The following is a 12,240-nucleotide window of genomic DNA, read 5'->3' on the forward strand; positions in this document are numbered from 1 at the left end:
CAACAAAAACCAACCCGCCTACAGTGGGATGGGTGACAGGGGGTGGGTCTCAGGGGGGCTCGGGGGGGGCTCAGGGGGGCGAGGGAGGGGGCGGGCGGGCGGGCGGGCGGAGACCTTGTTGTCGTAGCTGACGCTGCCGTCGGGGGTGGTGGCGGTGATTTCGGGCGTGGACGCCCTCAGGTGGCCGGAGCTCATGATGCTGGGTTTGGCCACGCCGAAACAGAGGATCAGGTAGTTCCTCCACAGGGTCACGTACCCGTCCCACGTGCCTGCCGTGCTCGTCTTCTTGGCGTTCGCCGGGTTACTGTCCAAAAAAAAAAAAACACATCCGGTTACTTTCCAAACGAAAAACATCGGGTTGCTGGCCAAACAAAACACACCGAGTTACTGTTCAAATGAAATGCAAAACACCAACAGGGGATTTAGCACAATCATAGACAGCCTGCACACTCAAAGATATGTGCCCTCAATGTAGAAACTAATGAAATTACATCAGAAGAAGAAGAACAAGGACAATAATAACAACAATAGCACTTTTTTAATATGGTATTCAAACCAATTAAAGAGGCAACTAAACTAAAGATACAACCAAAGATGTAAACATGGCAAACCAGATAAGTTTGCCCAAAAAACCATGCCTTCTGTGTCCAAAGTTTTAGTTTGACAGCACCTTTGAACCCGGCACCGCGCATGTCCTGAGCTTAGACGCGCAGCTCGGTCACAGGGGTAACATTTGGGGTGACGGGGGTGTGGTGGGCGCTCACTTGGGGTCCACCAGGGGCATGAGCAGCTGCAGGCGGGTGAAGGCGTAGGGCCAGGCGTAGCTGAGCGCGGTGGGGCAGTGCTTGGGCAGGTTCTCCTGCCGCAGGAAGCTGTACAGGCACAGCACCCAGGGGTCCTTCACCGATTGGGCGAAGATCCACACGTGGGAGGGGCTCTTCACGTCGTAGTGGCTGTTGACCAGCTTGGCGCTCCACTCCACCAGCCACTGCAGGTCCACGTGGTGCCCGAGGGGCAGTGTCGCCTGGGAGGGGCAAGAGAACCGCCAATCAGTCCAGGACCTGGAGCACCAGTCGGCATCCGGGTTTTCGTTCCAACCAGTCACCTTAGTTTTAGTTTTCTGACAACTCTATAGACTACCTATCAGTTCATGTCAAATTGGTGCAACTCCGGTCCTGGAGAGCTAATCTGTGTCCGAGTTTTTGTTCCAACCAGTTACCTTAGTTAATAGTTTTCTGACAGCTCTATAAACTACACATCAGTCCATGTCAGTAGTATGCGAATCTGGTCTTTGAGCGCTGCTCTGTTTCCGGGATTTTGTTCTAACCATTTACATTTTTTAGTTTTCTTACAGCTCTATAAACTACACTGGTTCACTCCTGTACTTGAGCACAGTAAAATCTTTAGGATGCACTTGCAGTCTGTGGCTGTAGCTGGTGTGTATGCAAATGTCGATTGAGCTAATTAATTTGGAAATTTCCTGACTGAAATTAGAAACGTAATGACCTAATTTCTCAACTGAACATTGTAATGCTCACGTAAAAATTGCTACTGGCAACTGAAGGCAACAGAGTTCTAGAACACTGACCTGAAATTTTGAAAAAGCATTCTAAAAAAACCTGCTCTTCAAAGGTTTAGCAAAGAAACGGCTGCATCTTTGCTGACGCCCGCAAAGCCGGTTTAGAGACACACAGACGCATAAGTCTGGTCCAGCCATTTCGAAAGGTACGTGGTTTTAAGGTCAGAAATGCTTGGCCTTGCGCCTGTAGCATTTCTTCATTCCAGAAGCCTGGTGAAAACCGGCCTTCGACCACAACTATGCGGCACGCACGCTGACCATAATTCACCCTCTTATCCTTCCATTTCAAAGCCTCTCTTTTTCTTTCATTCCCAACCTAATTCCACCACTTCTCTCTCCTCCTATCGCTCTTCAGTCATGAATTATTTTGGGATCTCATTTATCATGTGACTAAGGAATAATTTTGCACATTCTGGCTGACAGTGTGAGGAGATTTTGTGGTCTGAATATGAACACTGCCCAGCACACAAAGTAATGCTAGTATAAATGACCAAACGAGCCACCCTTTGATCTCTGGCGATAAGGAGACCAATGGTTGTGAAATAACCGTGCAGACCTGTCAGTGAATGAGTTTGCACAGTCACGCTGAATATCGTTCCCTGTTTAATTTACCCTCTGATTCAAAAACATTTATAAAGACAGTAGACAGAGTAACAAAGTGCACATGCACACACGCGTGCACACACACACACACACACACACGCACACACTCACCGTGTCAGAGACGGCCACGTGTACGAAGCTCTCCAGAACAGCAGAGCTCAGCTGATCCATCACCTCAATCATGGGCTTATCATCATCCTGCAGGGAGAAACTGCTGTCAGAGCCAGATACAGACCCACAGACACACACCTACAGACACACACTACCCGTCTGTACTGTCAGAGCCAGGCACTGACCTACAGACACACACCTACAGACACACACTACCCGTCTGTATTGTCAGAACCCGGCACTGACCTACAGACAAACGCCAACCGTCTGTACTGTCAGAGCCAGAAAAACACTACCCGTCTGTACTGTCAGAGCCAGGCACTGACCTACAGACACACACCTACAGACACACACTACCCGTCTGTACTGTCAGAACCCGGCACTGACCTACAGACACACACCTACAGACACACACCAACCATCTGTACTGTCACAGCCAGACACAGACCTACAGACACACACCAACCATCTGTACTGTCACAGCCAGGCACTGACCTACAGACACACACCTACAGACACACACCAACCATCTGTACTGTTACAGCTAGACACAGAAATACAGACAAACACCAACCGTCTGTACTGTCAGAGCCAGAAAAACACCAACCGTCTGTACTGTTACAGCGCTAACACTGACCTACACACACATACCAACCATTTGGGGCAGACACACAGCTAAACCCCAAACTCCCCCCTCCCCCGTTCCCCTCCCGTTCCCCCGCTCACCTCGGGCTGCCCGATGGCGGTGAAGAGGAGGCGGATCTCCCGCAGAATGGCGACGGCCAGCTTGCGGGTGGTGGGCAGGCAGGAGCAGAGCAGGACCAGAGCCAGGCCCTCCACGGCGTGCAGGACTGCGCAGTGACTGCGCTCGGGAGACATCCGCTGCAGGGGGAACATGCGTGTGTGTGTGTGTGAGTCCCGCTTTCGGGTCTGTGGTTCATGGTAATGTAGCGGGAACGCTGTTATAATGCGTTAATAACATACCTTGTGAGAGCGGCTCTTGGTAAGGCTAAGTGCTACAAAGTATCGGGAAGGTGGTTATAACGCGTCATAAGCTTACCTCGTGAGAACGGCTCTTGGTGGTGCTCTGTGCTACAGAGCATTGGGAACGTAGTTAAAAGGCATTATAAGTGTACCTCGTGAGAGCTGCTCTTTGCTACAGAGTAGCGGGAACCCTGTCATGATGCGTTACAAGCGTACCTCGTGGGAGCGGCTCTTGGTGGGGCTCTGTGCTACAGTGCAGTGAGAACGTGGTTAAAAGGCATTATAAGTGTACCTCGTGAGAGCTGCTCTTTGCTACAGAGTAGCGGGAACCCTGTCATAACGCGTCGTAAGCGTACCTCGTGGGAGCGGCTCTTGGTGGTGCCCTGCAGGGTCAGCCTCCACTGCGTGAGCAGCTGCAGGAGGAGGCGGAGGGCGGAGTCCAGCAGGCCGGGGTGCGTGTCCTGCCCCTCCCGCAGCAGGAAGCTGGTGAAGCCGAACAGGACGTCCTCCCGCCAGTCCCACAGGTCCACCAGCAGGCTCTGCAGCGAGTTCTGCGCGATCAGACGCAGCTCGTCGTCCATGTGGATCGTCAGGCTGGGGGGACACACGGGTGCACAGGCATGAACACGTGTACACGCACATACACGCACACACACACACACGAACACGTGTACACACACACACATACACGCGCACACACACACACACACATGAACACGTGTACACGCACATACACGCACACACACACACACACACATGAACACGTGTACACGCACATACACGCACACACACACATGAACACGTGTACACGCACATACACGCACACACACACACACACATGAACACGTGTACACGCACATACACGCACACACACACACACACATGAACACGTGTACATATGAACACGTGTACACGGATATACACGTGTACACACACGCACATACACGTGTACACGCACATGCGCACACACACACACTTGGACACACGCACATACACACATACATGTGTACAGTGTGCACAGACACACACATACACAAACATGCATGGGAGCGCACACACACACACCCTCAGACACACACATTTTAATTCTTTATTTAGGTCCACATTTATAAAATACATCATAAGGGCCCGAATATTTTTCAGTTGCTGTCTGATGTCCTTCACTTGAGTAGCAGAAAGCATACCAGTAGGGATAAAGCAAACAAAATGCAGGTTAGACATTTGCATCTCTATTGCACACACACACACACACACACATTCAAACATACGCTGTGTGGATGTAATGGAAACCCAGGCCTTTAGTTCTTGCTGTGATAGGCTGCCACTCACATTAGGGAAGTGACTCATATTCCCGGCTAGAGAACATGAACACTTGTCAGCTGCACCGCAACCCACTACAGTCCCCCTGTCACACTTTTATGAGAAACATGCAATTTTCCCACATAAGCTGAACACCCCGCAATCATCCTGCAGATCTCCGCTCCGCTCGGAGCTGGCATGTCCCGCAAGAACAGTCTGAGCCTTTTCACACGGGCGTCGCTGCGGAGACGCCGCGTCTGCTCGCGGGCTGGGGCTCTGTCACAAACCGCCTGTCCCCCCCCCGTCAAACGCCCGCACAGGTTCACCAAGGTTCTGCGGGACACTCCAGACCCTTAACTCCCTCACAAAACACGCAGTCAAGCTGTTAAACAGCGAAGGCAAAGGGTTCTCTAACCGCGGAGTATAACACCCAATTAGCCCCCCCCCAGGTTAGGTTACACACAGTCTGACTCCCTCTGCTAAAGGGGTGCTCTAATGCAATGAATTGAGCAGAGTGGTTTTATAACAGTCTTATAGAATGGTTATACTGTGAGTAGGGGTGTGTTATAACACTGTTATAGAAGTGATATACAGTCTTATAGATGTGCTATACAGCGAGATTGACCAGGGTGGTGTTATAGCAGTGTTATAGAATGGTTGTACAGTGAATGGGGGGTGTGTTATAACACTGTTATAGAAGTGATATACAGTCTTATAGATGTGCTATACAGCGAGATTGACCAGGGTGGTGTTATAACACTGTTATAGAAGTGGTATACAGTGATCACGGTGGTGTTATAGCCGTGTTATAGAAGTGATATACAGTGATCATGATGGTGTTATAACCATGTTATATAATGGTTATACAGTGATTAGGGTGGTGTTATAACACTCTTATAGCATTGTTACAGAAGTGACAAACAGTGAGGGGGTGCCAAAAGACACTCACCGTGACAGCAGATCGATCAGTTCCAGTTTGGACATGCCGTCCGGTAGGATCCGAGGGATAGCAGCCACACACGTCCTGAAGAGATCGATCTTCGGCTTCCTCTCGCCCCTGTCCCGAGAGAGAGAGGGGGACAGAAGACATTCCGTTTCACACTCAGTGAAGGCCCAGATAGCACCAAGCACAATCAGACCTGACAGGCCAGTTTTCAGAAAAAAATCTTCAGAATGTCTGGCTTGGTGAGTAAGCAGAGCATTGCAAGACTGATTTAATGAAAAACTGCTTCCCTGCCAATAAATCCATGCGCTGACAGGAGTCATCTTGTATGTGATTTAGTTATTTTCATCTTGTATGTGATTTATAGTGTCGTTCAACTCTCTAATCTTGGCAAACCATCTCTGCTTAAGTATTTTTTTTGTGTGATGAGTCACAGGTTTGAAAATGAGAAACGCTTCCATATCTCTCTCAAGTGCTATTTATAGTTCTTAAATTGTTTTCTGTGGGAGGGAGAGAGACAGCGAAAATGTAACTTTATAATTAAATATTTGTGTAATCAATACAGCTGATAATATTTTCTTTTAATTCTAAATTGCTCCAAGCAGCTCAGAATGGGACAGACCTGGGTCAAATAATCATGTGAAACATTTTTAGACACAAGTAAAATTCATCATGATTAATGACCATTTAGAAAATATATATCTACTTTCAAACAATATTCAGATGCTAATTTTCTGAGCGGCTTTTTAACTGAAGGGTCGCCGGCCATTCAAATACTTTTGACCAAGGCCTGAGGTGGGGGACTAGTGGTGATGGTGAGCATTTGGGGTACATCCACCCACAGTTCATTCATTATTATTATTTATATGACTGAATTTATCAACATACTTTTCTCAGACCTGTACCCAAGGATGTAAATTTTCAACTTTGGGGAGGGGGGCGGGAGGGTATGGGTATGTGGCAAAAAACAAGAAATTTTCTTCAGGATTTTTTGGGGGAACACTAACAGTGCCACCCAATACAAATACGATAATATTTGTTTTCCCAATGTTGGTGCCTGTACCAGCCCTGCTAATGCTATAATGCTGGAGCATGTATAAAGGTCCACCCACGTGATCATGTTCTAGAACTCCATTGCTTTCAATTGCCAGTAGCGATTGTTACATCAGCATTGGAATGTACAGTTAAGAGCGTTCCAATCACATATGTGTGACCTCACACCTTAAAGGGGTGATGTAATGATTCTGGATGCACATGTATAAGTGGTGTGAAAGTCCACCCACGTGATCATGTCCTCCGGCTCCTTGTTCAGCATCTGCAGGCTGGTCTTCATCATGCAGCGGCCCACCTCCTTGTCCAGGTGTCTGAGGATGTGGTCCAAGGCCTTCCGCACCTGTGAGTAGTACAGGGCCATACCTGTGTGGGGAAAGAACAGCATTACAGACCTAACTGAGAGGATCCATTAGACGAGATTTAACTCTACACTTCATTTACTAATCTAAGAGATAAAAACAGACCTGCTGCTTTAAAGGAGAGATTCAGAGACAAACAGGAAACAAAGGAAAGCTAGTCAATGATTACATCCAGTCAGCACACTGAATAAATACAGAGAACCCTGATTGGATTTTGATGACCTATGGGCAGGGCTATCCCACTTTGAAAACTCAGAAAGTCGCCTCCTTCCTTCACCTAATCAACAGAACAAGCCCACCCAGCCAATCACCAACCTTTCTGTTCTATAGAACAACCTCACCTAGCCAATCATCACTCACTTCAGTACACCACACCCCAGAACACTGGGGCCGGGGCCCCAGGTCCGGAGACTCACCGATGAGCTTGGCCTCCTCCTCGGTCAGCGTCTTGCTGAGGAAGGTCCTCTTCTTCTTCAGCGTGTTCCCAGAAGGCAGTGTGGCGCCCGTGTTGGGCATGGGCGGCTCCCCGTCCTTCTGCTGCAGGTTGTCCGCGATGACCAGGAAGGCCCGCAGGCCGATGTTCATCCTCTGCGAGAGCAACGATCGCCGTTAACCGCCAAGTCACGCTCGCCGCGTTCACTCGCACACGCATTCAACTGAGAATCCCGCCAAGATACAGTATGTCTAACACAAAGGGAGATCTGCCCAAGATGGCCGCAAAACAAATAAATATATGAATGAATAGAATGGTGTCTGCGCCCTGCATTAGATTGGCAGCCTGTCCAGGGTGTATTCCTGCCTCTTGCCCAATGCATGCTGGGATATGCTCCAGGATGCATGCTGGGATAGGTTCTAGCACCCTCTGTGACCCTGACCAGGAATAAGTGGGTATAGATAATTGATGAATAAATAAATAAATAAATAAATAAAATGATACAATAACAGACAAATTAATGCTCTGTAATAAAAGGTGACTCTGAACAAGGTAGCCACCCTTCTTCAGTAAGGCTCCAAACCTGTCCTCAATCCTGATTCAAGATCCAAGCCAGGGTAAGGAACAACCCCAGTTAAATTCAGGAAATTAATTCATATTCTCTTGTGTCTTTTTCATTGCTGTGCCGTTTCATTGTTTGCTCTTGAACAGAAAAGCGTTGTGTTGTATTGGCTGGCTTCTGTTATCATGACCAAGCCTCCCTTATCTCAACGCCACTCCAATAAACGGAAAATAAATATTGTATATTCCTGGGCGCAACCTCCATGGAACTCCAATCAGATTGTATTGCACGTCACCCTTGTTCCTTGTGGTTTTCTTGCACAATTCCAAAACCTTATTGTCTTACTACAGGAACAACAGCTCATGTTTTTTTGGACTTCACTTCCTCTTTCTTAGAAAATGACAGAATCTTGGAAGAACGGGCTTCACACCTTCTCCATGTAAAGAGAGTTTTACAATTTTGGGCGAGAGTCTTCCAAGCAAAACAGCTGTAATAGCATGATCGCTGGGTCCCTTTAAACAAATGTGTACAGCTGAATAGTATTTCTGAGTAATATTTATGAGTTTTATTTCTACATTAAGACAAGGAAACAGGGCAGTAATAAAAAAAAACCTTGGATAAGAAAATTCACCTCACCTCTGGATTAAGACTGAAGGCTTTTGCTGGCTTTCCTACAGACAGCAGGTCAAAGAGGATCTCTTTCATTGCAAAATCCAGTCTTTCCTGCAAGGGCACAAACAAAACAATTGATAAGAAAACACTAGGGGATCGGGTGACAAGGAGATCAGATGTCACTTTCTGTGCAAGAGTGAAATTCAACACCTGACGGTCAGTGATATTTCAGAACACATACTGTGTAATAGACATGCGGCACTCACTGTTATTGGAAAACATACACTATGTATTGGACATGTGATGGTTAGTGATATTTGAGATCTAAAGCAGGGCTGCCCAGTCACGTTCCTGCAGATTTACCTTTCTGTAGCTTTTTAATCCAAACCTAACAAGGGACATGTCATTCAACAGCTAGAGCAGGGCTACCCAAACCCTGTTCCTGGGGATTTACTGTCCTGTAGGTGTTCAATCCAACCCTAACAAAGCACAACTCATTCAATGGCAAGAGATCCTGTTGAGCTGCTAATTAGTAGAATCAGGTGAGCCAAGTAAGGGTTGGAGTGGAAAGCTACTGGACTATATATCCCCAGGAACAGGATTGGGCAGCCCTGATCTAAAGTTACTTCCTGGAATTTCTCAAACACATCGATGCTAATCCAACTGCATATTATAATATAAGTATGACAAATGACGTGTGTGTCCACTTTGCTGGGGGTACGTGAGTGAATGTTGTTACATAGGTCTATTTAGTGTGTGGGAATCTATGGGTAAATTGCAGTGTGTTTAGCTGGAGGTACAACATCAGGTTAAAACCCCTAGACCACAGAACTGCATTACAACTGGAACAGCTACCCAGCTCCGTGAAATAAGGCTTAGCTGTTCCAGCTGTGGTGCAGTTCTGCAGTCCAGTGGTTGCCGGAGAGCGAGCGAAGGAACCGGGCACAGACAAGCAGCCATTAGAGAGACAAGGATTCACTGAGCTGATTGAACTCTAAGGAGGTTTTACGAGGAGACCAGCGCAGAGTGTGAATGTTTCGTGAACAACATCCGCCACTCAAAAGGCAGCAGGGAGGGAACACAATGGCCTGGATTCAACTCTTAACCACGACTTTGATAATTATACAGCGAGCGCTGGCCTTTTGTTCACGGAAGTGTTTTGGCAGGTTCCTCCTGGCGATTGCTCAACTCTGAGCTCAGGAGGAAAACAAGCACCTGCGACGGTTTAACTGTGAGCCTTAGGGAAGGACAGACTGATTTAAATGACTGAATGAAAGGTAGGCCGTCCTGTAAAATGACAATTGCAATTCTATGTGCGTTCGAGGGGTGAGGATTTATTAAGTAAATTAAACTAATGTTATAATAACAGGGCACTGTGTGAGAACTCGCATTACTACATGACATTAACTCCATATTGGCTGCAGGATTTCTGCACATGTAGGCTTTGTGTAAGGGGATTGTGCAAAGATGTGCTGGCCTTTCCCTGTGAGTATTAGAGTTGCCATATTCAGGAATTGTCTGTGTTCTGCAGGGATTCCCCCTGTGCGTACAGTACCTGTGCGATGAACTGGATCATCTCTGTGTTAGGGGACTGTGCTGAGCCGTGCCAGTACCTGTGCGATGAACTGGATCATCTCTGTGTTAGGGGACTGTGCTGAACCGTGCCAGTACCTGTGCGATGAACTGGATCATCTCTGTTTTAGGGGACTGTGCTGAGCCATGCCAGTACCTGTGCGATGAACTGGATCATCTCTGTGTTAGGGGACTGTGCTGAGCTGAGCTATGCAGGGTTTCCCCTGTGCGTACAGTACCTGTGCAATGAACTGGATCATCTCTGTGTTAGGGGACTGTGCTGAGCGTGCCAGTACCTGTGCGATGAACTGGATGATCTTGACGAAGATGTTGAGGGGCATGTCTCGGGGCACCACGCTGCGGGACCCCTTGGGGAACAGGGTGGTGATGATGGTGTTGAGGCGGCTGTGGGGGAACACACACACACAAAGATGAACCCCCCCGTTTCCAAATCAAACTGTCCAAAGGTATTTCGGATAAAGTATTCACCCCAGGTGCCTGCAGCAGGGTGCTGGATGACCTGCCACCCCTGCCCCCCCACGACCCCCCCCCCCCCCTTACCTCTGGGTTCCAGTGTTGCTCTCACATTTGATCCGGATCATGTAGACCCACAGGAGGCGGTACAGGGACTCCAGCGCCACTCTGGCCATTTTGGGATCTTTGTTCTGGAAGAAAAAAAAAAAAAAAAAAGCTCTGGTTATTTTACCCAGCAGCCCCCTGGAGACACAGAGATGACAGAGGTAGGCAGGTACGTTCCAAAAGAGTGGCAATTATTGTGCCAGCAGCATGGGGGGGGGGGGGGGGGGTGGCGGGGAGCGTGGGGGGTGTCATAGATGGACAGACACTGTAAATATTGAGTACTTCTCATAATGACCCTCAAGCATTCATTACAATTGTACTGTCTGAATTTCTTGCAGGATCTCTCTTGTAAAAGACACTCAGATGATTATACTATGGAACAAAAACTATTACACTGAGACTATCATACTGAATAACATAAAGTAGTACACTGAGACTGTTCATACTATAGAAAATAACCCATGACACTGAGAAAATTATACTGCAGAACATGAATGACCCCCACAAGCGTGTAGTCAGTTAGTCAGCATTCTGTCAGCGAGCACATCGTGTTCAGAGAGACAGTAACGCTCCCTCCCTCTCTGCCCCCTGCTCCCCCTCCCCCTCTCAGACGCGACAAAACGCAGGAAGAGAACAGAATGTTTCAGATGCCAATGTACTCTGTTGGGGGGGGGGGGGGGGGTGCGGAGGGGGGGGGGCGCCTCCTGCCAACTGCGGCAATACCATCACCCCTGCTCTTCACATCTCCCTCAGTCTCTGACAAGGTTTTTGGTGTGCTGTTATAGATGGGTTCATCTGGGTTCAGAGGTCATGACCTTGAATGGAAGTCAGTGCTTTGACCAGACCCTGAGAACAGAATCAGCATCCATCATCCCTTGTTGAAATGGACTCGAACTGAACATACGTTAATAAATAAATAAAATATATTAGCGAGAATAGCACAATACTGAAACAGAAGCAGGATTCCGCTCGACATTCTGGAATTCTACAACTCAGCATTCCGGAATCGTGTGCCCGTAGGCCGATCCAAACCCGTGGCAGGTCAACCGCCACGTTCATGCAGACGTTTCGCAAGCGACCAGCACACAGCGGCCAGCTTTATCATCTCTACAAGCTGTGCACTTCAATGGGTTCAAAGGTCATGGGGTCACGACCCTGTACAATCCCCCAGGGGAATTCCAGGGCGACACCACAGCTTTTCCTACCAGCAGATCACACAGTGCCACTGAACTCCAAAAACACAACAATATAAGACGTATTAGACTGCCTTCGATGTGTGAGAAAGAGACAAAATCTCAATGCAGTATTGGTAAACAAATGAATTAAATAGTCAAAAAGAGATAAGCTGGGTCTGCACATTAGCGCACAAAAAAGAGGACAAGGAGCCCCTGATTCTCCCTTTCTCCATTTTAAAATCAATTTTCTGCTGCCTTCCCTAAGCGTGTTGTGCTACTACTCTTCACATCGTTCACATGGGGATCGTCTCAGACACTGTTGTGCTGTTAATTGTTTCCTTAACATGGGGAATAATCTTAGACACTGTCGTGCTGT

General features: G+C 47.9%; 1 protein-coding gene across 11 annotated transcripts in view; it reads right to left on the reverse strand.

The window, feature by feature from the left end:
• Window positions 1–12,240, reverse strand: part of fryb (furry homolog b (Drosophila)) — an 84,632-nt gene that overhangs the window by 32,180 nt on the left and 40,212 nt on the right. For all 11 annotated transcript variants that reach the window (XM_035433973.1, XM_035433971.1, XM_035433967.1 and 8 more), the window contains exons 12-22: window positions 10,672–10,775; window positions 10,407–10,515; window positions 8,563–8,649; window positions 7,348–7,519; window positions 6,803–6,935; window positions 5,526–5,633; window positions 3,634–3,871; window positions 3,020–3,175; window positions 2,294–2,380; window positions 765–1,024; window positions 115–304 (exon numbers count right to left, since the gene is read on the reverse strand). In XM_035433973.1, the coding sequence (XP_035289864.1) occupies window positions 115–304; window positions 765–1,024; window positions 2,294–2,380; window positions 3,020–3,175; window positions 3,634–3,871; window positions 5,526–5,633; window positions 6,803–6,935; window positions 7,348–7,519; window positions 8,563–8,649; window positions 10,407–10,515; window positions 10,672–10,775 (1,644 nt within the window). The remainder of the gene's footprint in view (window positions 1–114; window positions 305–764; window positions 1,025–2,293; window positions 2,381–3,019; window positions 3,176–3,633; window positions 3,872–5,525; window positions 5,634–6,802; window positions 6,936–7,347; window positions 7,520–8,562; window positions 8,650–10,406; window positions 10,516–10,671; window positions 10,776–12,240) is intronic.

Source organism: Anguilla anguilla, chromosome 9 (assembly GCF_013347855.1).
Source record: "Anguilla anguilla isolate fAngAng1 chromosome 9, fAngAng1.pri, whole genome shotgun sequence".
Lineage (NCBI taxonomy): Eukaryota > Metazoa > Chordata > Actinopteri > Anguilliformes > Anguillidae > Anguilla > Anguilla anguilla.